At 37.1% G+C, this 21,557-nt stretch overlaps 1 protein-coding gene across 8 annotated transcripts in view; it reads right to left on the bottom strand.

Moving 5' to 3' along the window:
- Positions 1-18,420: 18,420 nt before the first annotated feature.
- The window catches only part of ECT2 (epithelial cell transforming 2), a 55,343-nt gene continuing 52,206 nt past the window's right edge, over positions 18,421-21,557 (bottom strand). For 4 of the 8 annotated variants that reach the window (XM_074328002.1, XM_074327991.1, XM_074328007.1 and 1 more), the window contains exons 25-26: positions 21,059-21,314; positions 19,644-19,770 (exon numbers count right to left, since the gene is read on the bottom strand). In XM_074328002.1, the coding sequence (XP_074184103.1) occupies positions 21,060-21,314 (255 nt within the window). In that variant the 3' untranslated portion in view covers positions 19,644-19,770; position 21,059. Of the gene's footprint in view, positions 19,771-21,058; positions 21,315-21,557 lie in introns of all 8 variants that reach the window. The other 4 variants (XM_019734954.2, XM_074328027.1, XM_074328015.1 and 1 more) reach the window with 3 other exon arrangements.

Raw genomic sequence — 21,557 nt, 5'->3', positions numbered from 1 at the left:
GAGGTTCCCTTCCTCCAGCCTGATGTGGCCTCATGCCAGAGCTTGTGGCTGGATAAGTACAGGCTGCATACCTCAGTCACCACTCTCCTCTCGAGACCAGTTAAGGCATAACCCCTACAACCAGAGGCGGTGACCTGCTCAGTGATATGAAAGCACAGGTCTCCACATTTCACTAGGAGCACAGAACGACTCTAAGTACCTGTTAAAAGATTGAAAGTTCAATTTCTTTGCCCCTCAATAATTATCAATAGCCTAGGTGATTTACTAAAAAAGAAACACACACACACACACACACACACACACAACCATTTCACCTAACTAGAAATTAAACAAATGCAAATTAAAATTTTTTTCTCTTCTCAAAATTGTAACTTGGGAAAGTTACACCAATGCTTACAAAGATAAGATGTGAAAAGTCTTACACACCGCTGCTGGTGGGGTACATGTTGGTACAAACTTCCTGGAAAGCACTGTGGCAATGTGAGTCAAAAGGTAAAGATGAAGGACACAAACTGTATAATTTCAACTATATGACATTCTGGAAAAGGCAAAACTATGGACACTAAGAAATATCAGTGGTTGCCAAGGATTAGAGGAGAGGAAGGAATGAATAGGTGGAACACAGAGGATATTGAGGGCAGTGAAACTATTCTGTATTATTCTGTAATGGTGGGTACGTGTCATTACACATTTGTCAAATCTTACAGAACGTACAATACAAAGAGTGAACTCTGACATAAAGTATGGACGTTGGGCGATATGATGTATCAATGTAGGTTCACTGTTTATAACAAATGTGCCGGTCTGGAGCAGGGTGTTGATAGCAGGAGAGACTGTGCTTGTGTAGTGGCAGGTGCTTTACAGCAACTGAAATGTTTGCTCAATTTTGCTGTGAACCTAAAACTGCTGTAAAAAATGAAATCTATTATTTAAAAAAAATTTTAAAAACACAAAGATGTCCAGACCCTCTGTTTCAATAATTCTACTTCTAAGAATCTGTCTTGAAAAAAATGCTCAAAATGCAATCAAAAAGTTACATAAAGGATGTTTCTCAGAATAGTTTTGAAAATTTAAAGACAAACTAAATACCTGCCAGTGAGGTAAAGGAAGATAATTAATGGTATGGCCATAATGAAATACTGTGCAAGTACTTTCGAAGCATACAGAAAAATATGATACAATTCTCAAGAGTAAAAATTAGGATAGAAAAGTAAGTATAATCCCAAGGGTATCCATTTCCTGGATATGGTAAAATCTATATCTAAGAGAAAATGTAAAAGGTTCTTTTTTTAATATTGAGACATGGAAGGCTTTCTAAAGCATGACAATAGAAACACAATCCATAAATAAAAATGGATAGAATTTTATATATATAAAATATTTTAAGTTCTGGGTATCAGTCAAAACAAGTATAAATAAAGTTAAATTAAAAACTGGGGGAAAAAATCCTTGCCGCATATGTGACCTAAAAACACAAATTAATTCATGAACTAACCTCACAATCTGCATTAGATAAACCTGGGTACAAATCACACTACTTACTCTTTGATCATATTAAACATCTCTCAACTCAGTTTCCATTTCTCTAATGTGTGAAGACCAATATGCTCCCTCATGAGGATGTTATGAGGATTAAACGAGATAAAGCTTTTAGAGTTCGTGGCACAATTTATGACACATAGTTCTAAATTAATATGAGCTATTACTATTAATAAACTAAAGAAAACTCTAATAAGTCAGTGCTTTCCCCAGAAATATTAGTAAACATTTAGAAAACGTTTAGTACTGCAAAAGGAAGAGGAACTGGCACGCTCAGAGATTGCTGGGGGGAGTATAAATCTGTAAAGTCTTCTTAGATGGCAATTTGCAATATACATCAAAATTCTTAGAATGCCTACGTAGTCTTTGAAAAATTTCACTTCTAGGAATTTATCCTAAGGAATATCACACACACTATCACGAATGTACAAAGGTTTTCATAGAAAAATTGTATGGACAGTAGTTCCTCCTTATTTGCGGGGGATACATTCCAAGACCACCAATGGATGCTGAAATCAACCACGGATCGTACCAAGCCCTATATATACCATGTTTTTCCTATACCTACATACCTTTTTGCTTAAAGGAAGTGCTATATGGCTTCTCTTTGGCATATCCGAATTGGCAGCATCACTGCTGTTGCGCTTTGGAGCCATTACTAGGTATAAGGGTTACTTGAACACAAACATTGCGATACACACAGTCCATCTGATAACCTAGGCAGCTAGTAGTGACTAACGGACGGGTATCACACACAGCATGGATAGACTGGGCAAAGGGATGATTCACAGCCTGAGTGGGACAGAGCTGGGCATTACTCAAAATGGTGCACATCTTAAACCTTAATGAGTTATTTATTTCTGGAATTCCCCCATTTAATATTTTTGGACTGCAGTTAACCACAGGTAACTGACACTGCAGAAAGTAAAATGAATTTTTAGTTCTACTATAAATTGAAAATTGGAAATGATCTTATGTTCAACAATGAGGAATGGATTAAATAAATTATGGTAGTCGTGCTGTTAGGATTTTTTTGGTTATAAAGAAAGACTCATTCAATTTGCCTTAAGTAAGTGAAAACATATTGGAACAACTAATGGCACACAAAGGAAGTTGGGAATGTTATCCCTATAGTAATGCTTCAGTGGAACCCAAAAATGTTCTCAGAGGAAGCACAAGCCCGCGTAATTCATTAAGACTTTCCAAACACTAGAGGGGAATTAAAGAACTAAAGAGTCATGCAGGAGCCAGCAGCCTATGAAACCAGAGTATTTGTCCTTCTCTCATCACTCTGAATTGCTAATCCTGACTGTATCAGGACTCAGCTACGACCTAACTGCTTCTACGATTCCTACTAACCAGCTACCTCAGCCTCAACTCTGTATTACTTAGCTTCTGATAATCATCATTTTCTCTTATTCTTGGCATTCGCTGCTGTGTTTTCCTCCTGCCAACCTTTTCCAAGAGGATCTTCTCCCTTCAGTTCCACTGTCACTGACTAAATCCTTGTATATATTCAATTCTCAAAAGAATACTATTGGTTGTGCTAATTGCCATCATCTCTGACTTAGCAAGCTGTCGTGGCAGGCCATCTCCTAGGTTCTAAGTCATTGGAATATCCATTCATGGACTGTTCTTAGAAAGGTCAGAGTTTGCAAACAAACCAAATGTGGACTAAATCTAGCCTGTAAACATGATTTGTTTGACCTGAGGTGTTTTTGTTTTTGTTTTTTTTTTGGCCCATATAGTGGGGAGATTAGGGAACTTCATTTAAAAACAGAAACTTTTAGCTTTTCTTAAAAACCCAAAGATCTGGACAATCCTTAGCCTTTATTTTTGGATGGCAACAGTTGGCAAAACCTGAATATTTACCTCCTCTTTAAGACAGAACATGTTCTGTCCAGTTCTTTGCAGCCTCCAATGAGCTCCCTGTTGTCTCAGGCATGTGCCTGCTTACCTGCTGGCCTCTATTGGCTTTTACATTTGCAAACTCTGAGGTAAGTGCCTTCCTCTGCTCCAATCATTTGTGACCAAAATGGTGAAATCAGGCGGTAAGAAAGAGCTCCCTATTTATAAGAAATGATATGGTTCTGCTCCCTCAACAGAGGGTCATGGGTAGGAAACCCCCAGAAGGGAGCTGGGGGTATTGCTGATATTTTAAGGCTGGGCTTATCCACTTACACAAATAGGGCAAATAACATATTCTTATAAATATCAAAAATATTATTTATTTACATAGAGATATGGTCACAATGTATTGTGAAAGAGCAGAGTCAAATCAATAAGATAGTACCTCATTTTTTGTAAAAAATAAATAACTTTATATACAGGCATTGTTTATTATTTGAATCTAATTCTTTCCAGGTTTGATATGTTGGATATCAAATTTGGAAGCAGTGGGAGAATGGGTAAAAGTATCCCATTACATTAAATGAGAAAAAATTATCATCTGTTTCAAGCTCATCCAAAACACCAACCAATTTTTCAAAATTTAAGTACTCTTAAACATCTACGTATATCACAATATTCTCAAGGATTTCTGCCTAAATCTATTAGATACAACATCAACTACATAATTATTTAATATTTAATGGGCTTTTTAGTGGATATATTTTCATATAATATGCAACAATACAGTAGAAATTAGTTTTCCTTATGCACTGTAACAAGCATATATAATTGTGTAAATTTTAAAATACTATATATTTTATAAAGTTATGTAATGAACACAAATAACCGTTATTTAAGTAAGCCAATATGGAAATTTTTTTTCTAAATGGTTACTTACCAAACAAGGAGCAGTTTAGGAAGAAAAGGATGGCAGCTGCAGTTATGTGGACACGGATATCACGCAGCAGTGGGTGAGAAGGACCGAGCAGAGAGCATGTGAAACAGCCAACACAACACCTGCAGTCACCTGTGTTGAAGTCTAAGGAACTTGAGGAGAGTCATCTTTTTTTGGCGCTTGAGCCTCTAGAAGTGGATAGCTATGAACCATTAGCTGAAATGGTAGACAACCCTAGACCCCAAAAATAAAATAAAAATTGCAAAAAACAATCGTTTTATCTGCACAATTCCATTTTCTAAAGATCCGGCGACAGATATTTATGGCTCCTCTTCTTTCTCTTCCTTTGACCCAAACATCAAGTTGAACAAGTTTCTTGGTCATAAATTCTTTGTGCCATCCACTTCACTCAATCTCGCCTTCTTCACAAGATTTAGGACTTTGGCTTTGCGTTAATCACTTCCTCAAAACCTTGGAAGTCAGCAATAATTGTGGGACCAGTTTCTCCCATACTCCATTCATTGTTTGTTATGATACATGCCAAACCCAGTTGATGAATTGGAAGACCTCCTGAATGTCAAAACTCTTCCATAAATCCTTAATGGAAGCAGTGTTGCCGGTATCATCAGACCATATATCAGCATATAAGTGCTACATCCTCCATCACCATCCGTAAACAGTATGCCTTAAAGACTGCAGTGACTCTTAGGTTCAGAGGCTACAATAACGACATACTGCTGGGAGGCAAAAAGACTATTGTGATATTATTGCCATAATTGTCAACAATAGAAGGACATCTGGGAGAATTGTCTATTATCAAAAAAGCCTTGGTTGCGATTTTTCCATTCTCGCATACTCTGATGAATAGAGACAGCTAGCTCCTCCTGAAATCACTGAACACTGCCTTGGTCACCCAGTCTTTATGAGTTGAATATCATTAACAGGAAATTCACTCTTCAGTAGTCCTTAAAAGGCATTGGGGTTTTTGGAGTAATACACCAGCAGAGGTGTTAGCGTAACATCACGTTCACTTTAAAGCAGTGTTAGCCTATTTTGTATGATTTATGTTCTGGCATTTTTGTCTCCTTTCCTGAAATGAACATACAGGATAGCATTTGTTTCCAAAATAGCCCAATTTCATCAATGTTAAAAATTTGCTTTGCAGTTCAATCACCTTTGTCGATAGTTTTTTGCGATTTATGGGCTCATCTACCATCTTTGCAGGCTTTTCAGCATTCTTCGGAGATATTTTCATACAATAATATAGGGAATCTGATGAGATAATGCACAACATGTTTAAGCCGTGCAAGCACAAGATTCAGTATCATCAAAAGAAGAGCTGAGACGGTACTACAGCGTGTTCTGTATTTCCTCCTCTGGATTTGTGCACAAATCTCTGTAACAATGTGGATTTGTTATAATAAGTTTTCCTTTCAGATAGTGAGTGTTGGGGAAAAAATTTATAAGTCATTTAAACAAAGATTTAGATAGTGAGATTCAGATGGCAAGGATTATCCATTATAATGTAAATGGATATAAATGGATATAAACCAAGGTTAATAGTAACTATCCCTGAAAAAGGACAATTTTAACAATTTTCCTTTTTGCTCAGCAATGCTTCTAATCTATCAAAATGAGTATGTCGCAATCGTATAGTTTAAATGGGGGAAAAAGATAAACCAATAGAATAAAATGCCATCATCTGGACTGGCAGAATACTTTACACCCGAACCACATTCTTTTGGTCCTCACAGCAGAAAGTCATTTTAACAATATTTCTCATCCACTTAATACTGCAGAACCTTATTTAAAATGTAACAAGATATTAAAATGGAACTCTTTTTTGAATCTGTTTCAGCAGAGGCCACCAAGAAGCTGAGCGCCAGACAATAGGTGTCAAAGGAGACTTGCAGAAGAGGTGTTTGTTGGAAAACTGGTCTTTCAACCTTTAACTCAACACCCTGTCAAAGGTGTAAAAAGGTTTTCTAGAAGAGGCAGAGAAAGAAAACTTGCAGTCCTGTGACATTTTTCCTTGCTCCTCCCTTGGGAGGAAAAAGGATGCTTCCCTTTCACCTCAAGCTTAGAGAAAGGGGCTTTCAGGAGAACATTTACGGAGCTTGATTTGTGTTTCCTGGAACACGGAGGGCACAGTGACAAACCCTGAAGGATGTATCCCGATGTACAAGAGCCCAAGCTGCAGGGGGCGCTAGCTACACTTGCACCCACAGCATGGGCGCCGCACTGCCAGTCAAGGAAGAAGCTTCCTGACATGGTCTTCTCCTCTTTTCCCCAAATCAGAGGCATCTGGGACAACTTAGTTATGGGAATAGAAAGGGAGGGTGTAAGGAAGTAGAGAAGGAAAGAGAGAAATACAATTTTAAGACCTAGAAAGAAGCAAGAGGCAAGAGCATGCCCTCTTTATCACTAAGGACTTCCAACCCAACCTGTGGGAGAAGGAAAGTTCAACGTCAAACGATGTTCACAGTTTTTATTATTTTGATGGACTGAACATAATAAAGACTAAAAGGAGACTATTCCAGTGACTAAAAGTGAATGGAAACAATTTGTTTTCTGTGAATGATACAAAAAAACTCAAGGAACCTGTCCTAAATTTTACAAAAGGAGTGGGGAAAATCAACAGGCATTAAATGGATATTTACTGTTGTTTGGGAATGGGAGAAAGAACACAACGTTGCTATAATTGTGCCTTATAGAGTTCTGTTTGTTCATATTATTATAACTCCCATATGCATCATGCTGCTCTAGTTACTATAAAGAAGTTATGTAGGACATTATAGTCTAAACATACCTTCTTTACCAAAGCCCACAGGAAGCAATTTGCCCCAGCCTTCGTGCCAGCAATAGCTCTCCTCCACAGCAAACTGTTTTCATTTTACAGGTGCTGTGAATCAAGGAGCTGGTCCTACTGGCAGTGGAGCTGGTGTTTGCTGTTAGAACATTCAGAATAAAATGTGCGGTGCACTTCCAACAAAGGCACCAGACACTGCAGGCGCGTGTGCTGAGTACCAACCTCAATCCTAGCTTCATCTTTCCATTTCCATTCTTTTTGCCATTGTTTTCTTTGATCTTTTTGGGTAGTATGTTTTTATGTAAATCACCTCAAATCCTTTCTGTAATATGGCAGGGCAATAAATGTACGTATCACCGATGTCTCTAGACCTAGCTCAAAATAATTTGCACTAAAATTAATCTTGAACATAATTGAACTTTGTTCCAATCATTATGAAGGTACTGTGGGGTTTTGCATTGCCTTAGGACATCAACATGAGCATCAATTATTATTCCACTGTAAGTGTGCTTAACCTGATAAGGCGTCTAATTAATGATGGATCCACCGATAACAAAGTGTTCTCTGTGTTACTAGCCTGGGGTAGGTGGAAGGTGGAGAGTAATATTCTGAAATCATTTTCTTTCATTTTCAGGTATCTCTAAGTAAATATTCATCTATATCTAAGGCATTTACTATTAAAGAAACAAATGCTATTTCTACCTGATAATGCTATTTGTGTGTGTGTGTGTGCGTGTTTGTGTGTGTGTGTGGATTTCTAGTTCAAAATGCAACTTAAGCACAAATGATTACCCAATAATTACCCAACGAAGACTCCAACAGAGTGAAGAAATAATGTAACAGAAATGCACAGAAGGAAAAACTCCATAGAAGAGAGTTTTGACCACATTTCTAAAAGATGGAAAGAGGACAAAAGCCTGTTGAAGGATAAAACCAACTGAGGAAGAAGAGACCTAAAAGTCATAGAAGGGAAAAAGCAGCAAAAAAGAGACTGTTAACCATGATGGCAGAGAGACTCTAAATTCAGGGTCAGAAGTAAGGAGGAAGACCGGAAGACAGGGGGCTGAAGAGAGATTAAAATTCCTCTGCTCCACACTCTGGAAGGCGGTGTAGGGAGGCTGTGGTCCTGAGGACAGATGAGGGGAAGAAAGTAATAAGGAACAAAGGAGAAAGAAACTTCCAAGAAAGTCATGTCCCAAAAACCATGTAAACTAAAATGTGGCGTGACTTTGAGCAACTGAAGGAGGGCTTGCTGGAAAGAAATGGAAACCTATTTGAACTGGCTGTGAGGATCATTTGGCCTTGATTGGTACCAAAGGTTAAAACGTTCACCCTATCTATAAGCCTAACACACTACCTGTCTATGGGATCCACTTAATCATAATAATGTAAATACTGTGTATTAGTGTTGAACCTTTGACTTAACCTGTAAACCAAAGCTGGAAAACTTAAAAATGTTACATAACAGAATGTAAATGTTATCAATTTTGACAACCTGAGATTAATTTTTTTTCAGTGCAGTTTCAGGCAGTCCACCCACATGACCATCCCCTCAGAACTGCATGAGGCCCTCTGCCCCACGGCACCCTCAGGAGTCCCAGATCGTGTGCACAAGAGCATGCCCCCCTTTCACACCCCAAATGCCCAGGACGTGGAAGGGCAGCCTTTTCACTTCTGAGACCTGGGGGCAAACAGAAAAGAGGGCTTCCTCTGAGGGAGAAGAGCCAAAGACTGAAAAGAAGGATGAATGATACTCTTGCCCTAGAAAGTGAACAGGATGTGTGTGGGGGGTGAAAGGAAACGAGTTGTTGATGCACGGGGTACAGTAGATACATGGTGAAACTGGAAAGGTGAAGTGGAGAGAAGCGAGCTGTTCTGATAGTTCCTCCATGGGGAAACAGTAGGCCATCATAATTAATAACACAGACAATAGTGCCATCCCAGCTCTACCACTTGTTAACTGGTAACCTTGTGCAAATTATGCAATGGTGCTGTGCCCCAGCTTCTATGCCTGAAAAATGGGGATAATAATCCCTATTTCTTAGGTCCAATGTTTAGGATAAATGAGTTAATATATATGAAGTGTTTAAAACGGTTCCTGACATATAGTAAGCACTCAATAAATGCTTAACATCAGTGGGAGTTGTACGCAATGCTGTCTCACTTGGGAAAACAAAATAATAAAAAATGTTTTAAATTGGAGGAAGAAAGTATAGCTTAAGACTACTTTTCAGCTTATCCGAAGTTCAGCAAACAATAATACCTAAGGTTGACAGCTGAAGACACAGTTTTTTATATTATTTAAAGTTAGGGAGGTAACCATTAGAAACACTAAAACCAAAAATAGTTATAAGCACTTATTATTTTTAAATCAAGTAAAGAATTTTACCGTTACTCGTTTAAAAAATAAAGTTATAATAAGTTTGGCACAAATTAATTCTATGAAAGCTGAAACCACAAAAGCCAAACGTATCAAACTGAATCTATTCTTTTGCAAATGACTTCAGCCTGGAAGATTTATTTGGACGTGAAAAGTAATCTCTCAGCCAACAATATTTTCCCAAGTCTTTGCCACCCTTCCCAGGGTTGTAGCAATGCCACACCTCTTGGCAGTGAGACTCGCATCCTAGGGAGATACAATATTAGTGCCTTATGTCATAATTTCAAACGCTACTAAAATTATCCTGGCCCATAGCCCAAATTCATCCAGGCTCATGTGGCTGTTTTTCTAGCTCCAGCGTGTGGGTGCTACATAGCTGGAGGACTGAACACTTTAAGAGATTGCTACACAGGTTATTGTCGGTTTTCACACTTCTTACAGGCACATGATCTGCAAAGTGTTGTTTCCATCAGTAACAACAAGACTGCTCTTTGGACCATTCTAGCATGTCAGAGCTGCCACGTTTTTCATCTCTTTACCTAACACTCCTTCGTGCAATGCCTAAAATCTATACTCTTTCTAAGGCACATCTAACAGGGACATGTTAGATTAACACCTTCAGAGAGGAACTAAAACCCCAAAGGTATTTAGACATACATGGAAAGTAGTTATACTTCATTTCAGTGATATAGTTGTTTCACTTCCCCCCATTTATAGCTCTCTCATAGATACTGGAACAATCCCAACAGTTTTTCAGCAGCCATTACCTGTCAAGTACTGTGCAAGGGACTGACAATCTAGTTTAACAAATAAATTAAGCCAAAAGAGAAAAACAACGAAAGTAATGAAATATAATAGATTCTGTGACAAAGGTAAACTAAGGATGCTGCTGGAACTTGTAGGAGAACTAACCCAGCCTAAGAAGAGTGGAGTGTCAAGTAAGGCTTCTTGAAGGCAAGAGTAGTCAAACAAAAAGAGAGGAAGGGCATTCTAGGAAGAGGGTACAGCATAGGCAAGAAGCCAGAATAGAGTGGGGCATGTTCTGAAAAGGGCTTATATGGGGAAATGTAAGTGATGGCTCTAGGGAGGTAGGAAGGGGCCAGATCAAAAAGGGGCCTTTATGACATTCTAAGGCGCATGTATTTTTCTGGAAGTCTCTAAAAGAGACACTGAAGCATTTTAAGCAGGAAAATAGCATAGTCGTTTTGTTCGATGAAGATTACTCTTGCTTTAAAGAATGGGTTGCAGAGGGAGGCCCGGAATATCAGTTAGAAGGTAAATCAGACACTTCCTATGGGCCACTTCAAACTCTCTCAGCCCCACCTCTTCTCTCAGCCCCAAGGAAGTATGTACACCTACCTCTCTTCCTGCACCAGGGTTTTCTGAGGCTTTGGGGTGTCAGAATTGCTGAACATGCATGCAAGTGCAACCTGGAATTGCTGAGGATTTAGCGTCCACGGCACCGCACCGGAACGGCCGGAGATGGAAGCTGTGCTTCCCCTTTCACACAAGAGATTGAAATTTCCCACAAGACCAAGCAGCAGTGCTTCATGGTGGTGGCCAGTTTGATAAACTATGTTGGCTTTCCCTTCTCTATTTCGCCATTCCTCCTGTCCAGGATAAACTACCCAAATAAACCTTAACATAAGCCTTTGTTTCAGATTTGGCTTTTGTGGAACCCAGACTAAGACTAAAGATTAACACATAAATCCAGGAGAAAGTCATGCATGCCTGAAGTAAAGCGTGGCAACGGGAATGGAGACGAGGAAATGGATTCATTCATAAAACCCTTGCAAATAAAAAACACAATGAGATATCACCTCACCCCAGTCAGAATGGCTATCATCAACAAGACAAACAATAACAAATGTTGGAGAGGCTGTGGAGAAAAAGGAACCCTCATACACTGTTGGTGGGAATGCAGACTGGTGCAGCCGTTATGGAAGGCAGTGTGGAGGTTCCTCAAAGAATTACGAATAGAATTGCCATATGACCCAGCAATCCCTCTCCTGGGTATCTACCCAGAAAGATGTGCTCCAATGTTCATTGCAGCTTTGTTTACGGTGGCCAAGACATGGAAACAACCAAAATGTCCTTCGATAGATGAATGGATAAAGAAGTTGTGGTATATATACACAATGGAATACTATTCGGCTTTAAGAAAAGATGATATAGGAACATTTGTGACAACATGGATGGATCTTGAGATTATAATGCTAAGCGAAATAAGTCAGACAGAAAAAGCAGAGAACCATGATTTCACTGATATGCGGTATATGAACCAAAACAACAAAAGAACAAGACAAATGAGAAACAAAAATTCATAGACACAGACAATAGTTTAGTGGTTACCAGAGGGTAAGAGGTGTGGGGGGTGGGAGATGAGGGTAAGGGGGATCAAATATATGGTGATGGAAGGAGAACTGACTCTGGGTGGTGAACACTCAATGTGATTTATAGATGATGTAATACAGAATTGTACACCTGAAATCTATGTAATTTTACTAACAATTGTCACCCCAATAAATTTTTAAAAATCTTAAGGATGTGGGATCAGCAGCCTGGATATGAGGAAAGAGGAAGAGAGACAACCTAGGCGAGGATGATTCCCGGGTGTCTGGCTCAGGTGGGAGGGTGGACGGCGGGGCATTCGTGGAAAGCTGTAGGAGAAAAGAGCAACAGTATTGGAGGGGTGAACAAAAGAGAAGACACCAGATTTGAATATACAAAGTGTGAAGGGGTTTTAAATTATTCAAGGGATGTTTTATAGTCAATTTTATAGTTATAAACATAGACATGGATATGGATTTAGATATACATACATAAAATAATATCCTGTAAGCGAGGAGCAAAGATGGACATTTGAGAAAGATCTAAATGTGAGGGATGGACAAAGTCTATTTTATACATTCAAAGAAATACACTGAGAAGTTTAACAGGTTGGAGGAAAAAAGTAGTGACACAGAATCCAGAGGAAAGAGTATTTAAAAGAAGGGAATAATGCATCAAAAAGAATAAAGTACGTAGAAATAAATTTAACCAAGGAGGTGAATGACGTGTACTTTGAAGACTATATGATATTAATGGAAAAAAAAAACGAAGAGGATGGTCTTCCAGTCCAACGTGAAGGTATAGGAAGACCCTGAACTCACCTCCTCCTACAAACACATAGAATCTACATCTATAGACAGAGCAATTTTCCCTGAAGAACTGAGGGCAGCCTGAGGAGCTGCTGGGTAAGAAACAAGAGACACATAGAAATGGGTAGGAGAGACAGAGACACAGTGTCACGGGAACCGCACGTCCCCGTCCCCCCCACCCCCCCCCACACACACACACACTCCATGCACCAGCCTGCAGTAGGGAGGGATCACGGAAGGGCCCACAGGCAGACTTGCCTGCCTTGGGGCACAGCAAAATAACAGTGCTTTAAATGGCACTTAGACCCTATGGGAAAGAAATCCATTTCCTAAGCCCAGAGCATCTGTCAGACGGGAGGGGAAGTGCAGGGACTCTCTCCAGTGTCAGAGGCACCAGAGAGCACTTTTGCCCCCTCCACCATGACTGCAGGGCAAGAGCACAGTGCAGGCTGCCTAGCCAGCCGGCCAAGGCTGGCCCAGTGCGCCCTAGGCCCGGGGCCCATACCAGCTTGTTTGCCCCCAGGACAACCCACGCCCACATTCGCTCCAGCCACACTCCATGTCTTGGTGCAGCCCGTTCTCCCAGGACTCACCACCACAGCCTGTGCCCTCTCCAATACAGCTCCAGGCCAGAGAACAGTTTGTCCCCAGGACTCTGGCATTCACCACGGCTCGCACCTACTTTAGCTACAGCTCCTCCCGACGTGGCTGGCCCCTGGGACTCCCGACAGCCTAAGCCCCCTCCAACCACAGCTCCAACTGGCCTGCCAAGGCAGCCCGGGTGTGGCTTTCCACCAGGACCTCCCGCAGGCCTTGTCCACTCAAGCTACACCTTCAGGTGTCAGCTGGGCTTGCACCAAGAACTCGCTATGGCCAAAACCTGTATCAACTATACCTCCAGCCAGCCTGCTAAGGTGGCTCCAGCTAGGCTTCACCCTAAAACTCCTCATAACCTGAGTGGGCTCCAAATACAACCCCAGCTGGCCCACCAAGGCAGCCCTGGTGAGGCCTACCCCTGGGACTTCCCATGGCCTGCACTCACTCTAGCTCCAGTTCCCAATCAGCCTGCCACGGTGGCCCCAGTATGGCTTGTTCTTGGGTCTGTGGCCCGTGCCTGCTCCAGCTCCTGCTGGCCTGCCAGAGACACCCAGCACAGTCTACAAAGGGGACGATCCTACACAAAGCCACTCCAAGTTCGGGACAGGTTGCCCTTTCACTTAATTTATAGAAACAAACACAGAGAGACAGCCAAAATGAGGAGACAAAGAAATATGTTCCAAATAAACGAGTAGGACAAAAACCCTCAAAAAGAACTAAATGAAATGGAGACAAGCAATCTACCAGATAGAGTTCAAAACAACGGTTATAAAGATGCTCAGTGAACTCAGGAGAATAGATGAACTCAGAACTTCAACAAAGAGATAGGAACTATAAAAAGGAACCAATCAGAAATGAAGAATAACTGAAATGAAAAATACACTAGAGGGAATCAACAGCAGCTTCGATAATGCAGAAGAACAAGTCAGTGAGCTGGAACACACTACGGGCACAGCAAAAAGAAAATAATAATTTTAAAACTGAGGATAGTTAAAGGGACCTCTGGGACAACATCAAGTGCACCAACATTCGCATCATAAAGGACCCAGGAGAAGAGAAAGGAACAAAAAACCTATCTGAAGAAATGATGGCTGAAAACTTCCCTAACCTGGTGAAGGAAAGACATCCAAATCCAGAAAGCACAGAGTCCCAAGCAACATGAACCAAAAGGGGTCCACACGAAGACACATCATAATTAACATGCCAAAAGTTAAAGAGAGAACCTTAAAAGCAGCAAAAGGAAAGCAGGTAGTTATGTACAAGGAACAATCAGCTTATTTTTCGGCAGAAACTTTGCAGGGAATGGCACAATACATTTAAAGTGGGGGGAACCCTACAACCAAGAATACTCAACGCAGCAAGGTTATCATTCAGAATTAAAGGAAAGAATTTCTGAGACAAGCATATGTGAAAGGAAATCATCACCATTAAACCAACATTACAAAAAATGTTAAGGGGACTTCTTTAAGTGGAAAAGAAAAGGCTAAAAATAAAAATAAAAAAATGTAAGAATGAAAAAATTTCACTGATAAAGGCTACCATTTAGTAAATGTAGTTGGTGAACCAATTACAAAGCTAGTATGAAGGTTAAAAGACAAAAGTAGTAACAGCATGTGTAATTACAGTAATTAATTAAAAGATACATATACACACAAAAGATGCAAAATATGTCAAAAACATAAACGTGGGGTTGTAAGTAAAAAAATGTAGTGCTTTTAGAATTTTTCAAACTCAAGCAATCATCAACTTAAAATAGACTGCTATATAACATACCTTGTTATATATGAAAACTCATCAGAAATATAAACCAAAAGCCTGTAATAGACACACACACACACACACAAAAAAAAAAGGAACCCAAACAAATCACTAAAGTCATCAGCGTAAGAGAACAAAGAACAAGAGAAGAACAGAGAGAAACTACAAAAACACCAAGAAAACAGTTACTTGCTTAGAGAATAGATTTTAAAAGTTCTTATCTCACAAAAAATGAGGTGATGGATGTTATCTTATTGTGGTGATCATTCGTCAATATATTCAAATATTGAATCATTATGCTGTACACCTGAAATGTCAATTATATCTCAAAATGGTAATAAATAGGTACTGAATGGAAATGCAGTGAACTTAGATATTGAGGAAGAATTATTTTAAATAGTAGGTATTGTCATCTAGGAAAAACAAGTCTCTACAGTCATTCAGATCGATTCATGCCCTTTAATACGGGTTTGAATTTACACAGGGCCTGTACCTTTCTTATTAAATTTATTCCAAGAGATTTTATAAACTTTGTCAATATTCTAAGGGCAATTTTTAATTTGTTGCTTCAAATGCTAACTGGATATTGCCAATTTGGAGAAAAGCTTTTGATTTTTGTATATGTATCATGTAACCAGCCAAATACGAATTTTATAAGATTTTTAGATCTTTGTACTATGCACCCACATTATTTGCAAATTAAAATGTTGCTTATTATTTTTAAAATGTATATCAATTATTTAATTACATTATTGACTTAGCTAAGACTTTAAAAACCCAACAAATAGTTCTGGTGATGGAAGGTAAATCTACTTTTTCCTAATTTAATGCAATGGTGTATTTCACTATGTACCATGACATTTGCTGTCAGTTGTTATAGTTTTTATCAGGTTTATCATGTTCCTTTTATTACTATTTTATAGAGAATACTTTCCTTTAAAAATTTTTATTGTAAAATATAAACTACAACTTAAAAATGTAAATGAATACCATAAAAATAACAAAATGTGTATACCTCATCTTGTTTAAAAATTAATAAATATCAGTACCTCAGATGCACCTTTTGTGCTGTACATTTTCTGACCACCCTCTCTCTTCATTCACCCCTCATTCACCCAGAAGGAATTGGGATTATCCAGAATTACTTGTTCTGTAAGCCCATTTTAGAATGAGCTAGTTTAATAAATTAAAATTTCTTATTGAGGATTGACAAGCAATTTGGGGAATTTCCTATGTAAGAATACTCTGGATTTTTAGATTTTCTTTAATGCCTTCTAATAAAGTTTTAATTTTCTCCATGTCTTGTAAGTTTTCTGTTGGAATGCTAACATTTCCTATTTTTTGTTGCTATTATAACTGCTCCATTGTTTTCACTGTAGCTTTTAATTTTTTGCCGGTGTATAGATATAAATTGATTTTTACTGTCTGATTTTTCTCATTTTTTAGTACTTTATGTATTCTGGATATGAGACCTTTGTCAGTTACATATATTGCAAACATGTATTCTTGTGACTTCCACTCTCTTACTACTGTCTTTTCATGACTAGAAGTTCTTAATTTTAATGTAGATTTGTCAGTCTTTTTCACTATAATTTTCTTAAAACGTGGTAATATGTTTAAGCAATCTCTTCATATGATGACAGAAGATTATTATATTATATTATATCTCTAAAAAAAATTTTTTTTTACCTTTCAGATTTAGGTCTATAATCCCTTGAAATTTTTTTTAGTATGAAGAGAAGATTAGATTTCTTTCTCTTCTTTTTTTTAATAAAGATACCCATTTTTCTCAGAATCACTTGGTAAATAACTGTCCTTTTCCCACTGTTTTAAGTGCACTTTTATCTGTTTGTGGGTTTTCAATTGTGATCCATTAGTTTATTTGTGATTTGTGTTCACTATACCAAGACTTCTAACACCTCAAGACTTCTAACACCTGGCAGTCTTGATTACTACAGCTTTGTAAGTAACATTGTTTCTGACAGAGGAAGTCTTCTCACTTTTTCAACTGATTGGTTATTATTAACCCTTTGTATTTCCATATAAATTTTGGGAACATTTTGTCATCTATCTCTCTCTCACACACACACACCTTGTCAGTATTTTGATTGGCTTTGTTTGAATCTACTAGTATAGTTCAATTTGGGCAATACAGACAGTTTTCAACATTGAAGCATCCAATCCATGACTACGATACAGTATCTCCATTAAGGTTCATAATTATTGTTAATAAAGTTCTATAGTCCTCTCTGTAAGATCTTGTACATCTCTTGTTACAGTTATTCTGAAGTACTTCAATGGCTTTTATGCTGTTGTAACAGGTATCTTTTAAGAAAAGTATTTTCAACCTGTTTATGGCCAGTCAAAAAATACAATTAATATTTCTATATTAATTTTTGTACCAGAATTTAATATATCTGTGTAGATCCAATGTTTCCAATTTCATGCCTTATCTCATGTTATTTCCTCTCCCTAGAAACCCCATACTTTAAGAGAATCACTGCTCCATTCCCAGTAAAATGATAAAAGCGGTGTACTTTCTGCCAGAAAAACAAGAATGAAATCTTACCATTTGCAACGATATGGATGGACCTAGAGAACGATATGCTACATGAAATAAATTAGTCAAACAAATACCATATGGTTTCACTTATAGGTAGAATCTAAAGAACTGAATAAAGGAGCAAAGTACACAGAAATAGTCTCAGAGATATAGAGGAAAAACTGAGGGTTGCTAGAAAGGAGGGTGGAATGAGGGTGAGTGTGAAGGGGGATTAGACAGCATACATGGGTAACCACAAGATTGCCATGGGGATATGAAAGACAGTTTGGGGGAAATGATCAATAATGTTGTAAAGATTTTGCAGGGTGTCAGATGGGCACATGTCTTATTAGGGAGACCACTTCATGGACGGTGTAGATGCCTGACCACTGCATTATACACCTGAAGCTGAAGCTGAATAATATTGTGTGTTAACTATAATTTAATATACATATAGTCACGGGACATGGAGTACAATATAGAGAATAGAGTCAATGGAATTGTAACAGCTACATACGATGTCAGAGGGGCAACAGATTGGGGGCAGAGGGTTATCACTTTGTGAGGGGTGAAATGTCTACTTTGCATTGTTTGGTACACCTGAAATAAAAAAAAAACACATACCTACACATAAACAAAATTTTATAACTATCATAGGATCCACTACCCCCACTCTCTGCAAAGTAGATTCCAGATTAAAATCCTACCCTATACATAAGCCCAGTATACATAATGCTCAAAAATATCAAGAGGAAGGAATAAGCAAATAAATATGCAAATACACAACAATGCAGAGACTAATGCAGGCATTCATACTGGCCTATAAAAATTTGTCTAAAGGAATTGTTTAAAACATGAAACAAAATATACTCAGGTTTTAAGTATTTATTTACAAAGTTCTTACTAAGACAACTGCTTTTAAAATATAGCAGTAAAGGGTCATTTACTATTTAAAAGAGATACATACATGGTATAGAAAAAAATCTATATAGTCAGTTAAACTATTAAAGCAGATAACAGAAAATTGTTAAATGACAATGAAATGTTTGCAGTACTCCCTAAACAGGTAGGAAATAAAAATGCATATATCCATAGGAATTTGATTATTTTGCATTACTGACTATAAAACAAATTTTAAACAACTACTGTGAAAGATAACACCAGGAATTGGAAAATATTTTACAACAACAAATAAATGTATTTCAATTTTACATTTAATTATGGTACCACAATAAAAAGTTGACCATACACATATCTATGTATTTTACAGCAGATTAGCAAAACTGATGCCAACTCTAGAGTTATTTCATAAAGGCACAATCTTTATCATATTTCCCCATGGTTATCCTTCAAAATAAAATTCCACACACTATCAAACTAAATTAAGATGTGTTAGTGGCAAAAATCACCATAAGTATATGTCTCTGAAGCAGCTATAAGTATAAACCAATATCACGTTTGTGCAAAATATACATCTTTTTAATCTGTCTGTCCTTATCTCAATTCTGAAACTATCTCCTTTAACCATTATTCTTTTTAATAAGGGCAAATCTTTTTAAATCCACACACTAGATCTTGAAAATACTTGAGAATAAAATAAGCTGCAAAAGAAGCAGTTAAGTAATTACTTCAAACAGCACATGTGAAACAAGACCCCACTCTTTAATCAGAAATCTATGCAGATTTTTATATAGTTAAGTATTGTGATATCACTTAATTTCTGCACAAATTGAGATACACAAATATGTATTTCCAAAATTCATTCATGGACACTATACAAAAATATTCACAGCAGTATTTGGCATCCACCAATAAAATTTATTTACTGTATCGTGTTGCAAAGCTACCAATATCAGGAATAATTTAAGTTATGGTCTTCAAATGAAGGATTCAAGCAGAGAGAAAAATTACATCAAAATCAATACAATATTTTACATGAATTAACTTGAAAAATGTTAGAGGTTAAGTTTACTCTTTCAAGAAAAGAAATCAAATAGTTTAGTGTTACCTATCTTCTTTCCAGCTTTCACCAAGTGCTAAGGACAAGTACCATTTAAAAGTCAGTTTCGTATTTGACTATGAGGTGTTCTTAAGTTTCTATAAAATAAGACTATTTTTTTTTTTTAAGTTTCATATCAAATGAGTTGTAGATCTACTTAAGGTATGGCTTCTCCTTTCGAAGAAGGAAGGAAGGCTGACAAGGGAGGGAGATGGAATACCCTGTAAAGACAAGACAAATATTTCATATTTAAAATTTTTCTTTTAAAAAACTGTAACATATAGTTTAGCGTCATACATATCAGTTTTATGGTTTACAAATTACCATAACAAGTAATTAAAAGACATGTGAAAATCCTAAACTCTTTAAATAAATAACTTAAAGTTAAGGGCAGGAAAAAACAAAACTATTTCATCATTCTGAAAACAAAACAAATTAATAGACTAGTTAACTATATATCAACTCATTGGAACACATATGGGCTCACTGTTCATAGTGGTACTTCTGTGAGATATTAATGATTCAGTGTTTCAGGTTATTAAAAAGTTATAAAATAGTAAACAAATTTTGAAGTAAAAAGACAAACCCTAATGGTTTCTTCTTAACTTAATCATAAGGCAGAATTAAGAGGAGAATATACTTCATGGGAATAATTTTCTAAAGTTAAAGCCATACACTTTAAGGAGATTTTGTATTAGGTATACAACCTAATGTATGTATGTATGTGTTTATATGTATGTGTGTATAATTTTCCTCCATATCAAAATTGAGCAAAATGGCAGTACATCTGATAATGGAGATTACTAAATTAGTAAACTGTCTAGACTTATCGTTTTAGAGATCAAAGTTAAACATTATCAGAATTTTTATCAACAATGAAGAAGCAATGCACAACAATATCAAAAGCCCAAGAGTGGGTATAAATCAAAATGAATTATAAAAAAAGCTACTGTTTTATTTTAACATACATGAATGGCTATGTGTAACTAAACTTAAAGCCAAAAGGTAGCTGGGCTATAAGTTCTCATCTACAAGGTAGCAATACATAGTGTTTAAAGAGCTGTGTTGGTAAACTATTACCACTCAAGCAATAACCAAAGGATGATTTAAATAGATATTAAAAAAAGCTTACATTTCCTCAAGTGAAATTTTTGATTTGCTATATTAAAAGCATAAATTTTATTAAACTGCCATAAATCTAAAATTAAGAATCAGATTTGAAATATGAATCCACTTTGCATGACAACTATTATTCTTTAAAATTACCACTTTCATAAATAAGAAAATGTCTAACAGTATTGACTTTTTCCTGGATTTCAACATTACGTTGCAAAAATATTTTTATGTGCCAATACGCAAAGAAACTCTATTAATCCTAAATTGTTATAAATTCAAAGCAGTTATGAAATTGTGACTTCAAAAGTCCCCACCCACCTAAAAAGTAATTCTGTGGAGAAAGAATACTTTCTTTTTTCATAAATACAAATTTCAAATATTTAATAAGCTCACATTAAACTTCATGAGGCTGGTTTCCATTACTGGTTGGCATATCTCCTAATTCTTCACAAATGTCAAAGATGACTTGGATAGAACTTTTTTTGAAATTTGAAAAATAAGTATTTCTTTCTAGCATCTCTGAAAAAATAGAATGACGTATAGATCGAAACCAGGCGTTTTGAGAGCGCCCACCAGTAGAGTCTGAACGCTGAACATAAACATGCTTAGTAAATCCCATTAAATTGCTTGTGGAAACAGAATGGACAATCTGTTAGAACAGAAATAAGCAATGGAGAAGAGGACATGAATGTCTGAAAGATATTTTAGGTTCTTCTTATTTATATTGTCTACATAAAAGTGACAAAACCATAAATAATATAAATTAATTTTCTAAACTATTTCTATAAAATACGAGTACCTTCATTTGAAAACCAGTAATGTTTATACTAGTTACTACAGATGCAGAAAATAAACAAGGGATAGTACTTCGGCCTTCAGAAAGCGTATAATC

The sequence above is a fragment of the Rhinolophus sinicus genome, linkage group LG01 (genome assembly GCF_036562045.2).
Source record: "Rhinolophus sinicus isolate RSC01 linkage group LG01, ASM3656204v1, whole genome shotgun sequence".
Taxonomy (NCBI): Eukaryota; Metazoa; Chordata; class Mammalia; order Chiroptera; family Rhinolophidae; genus Rhinolophus; species Rhinolophus sinicus.
This window is presented reverse-complemented; position numbering and strand designations above follow the sequence as displayed.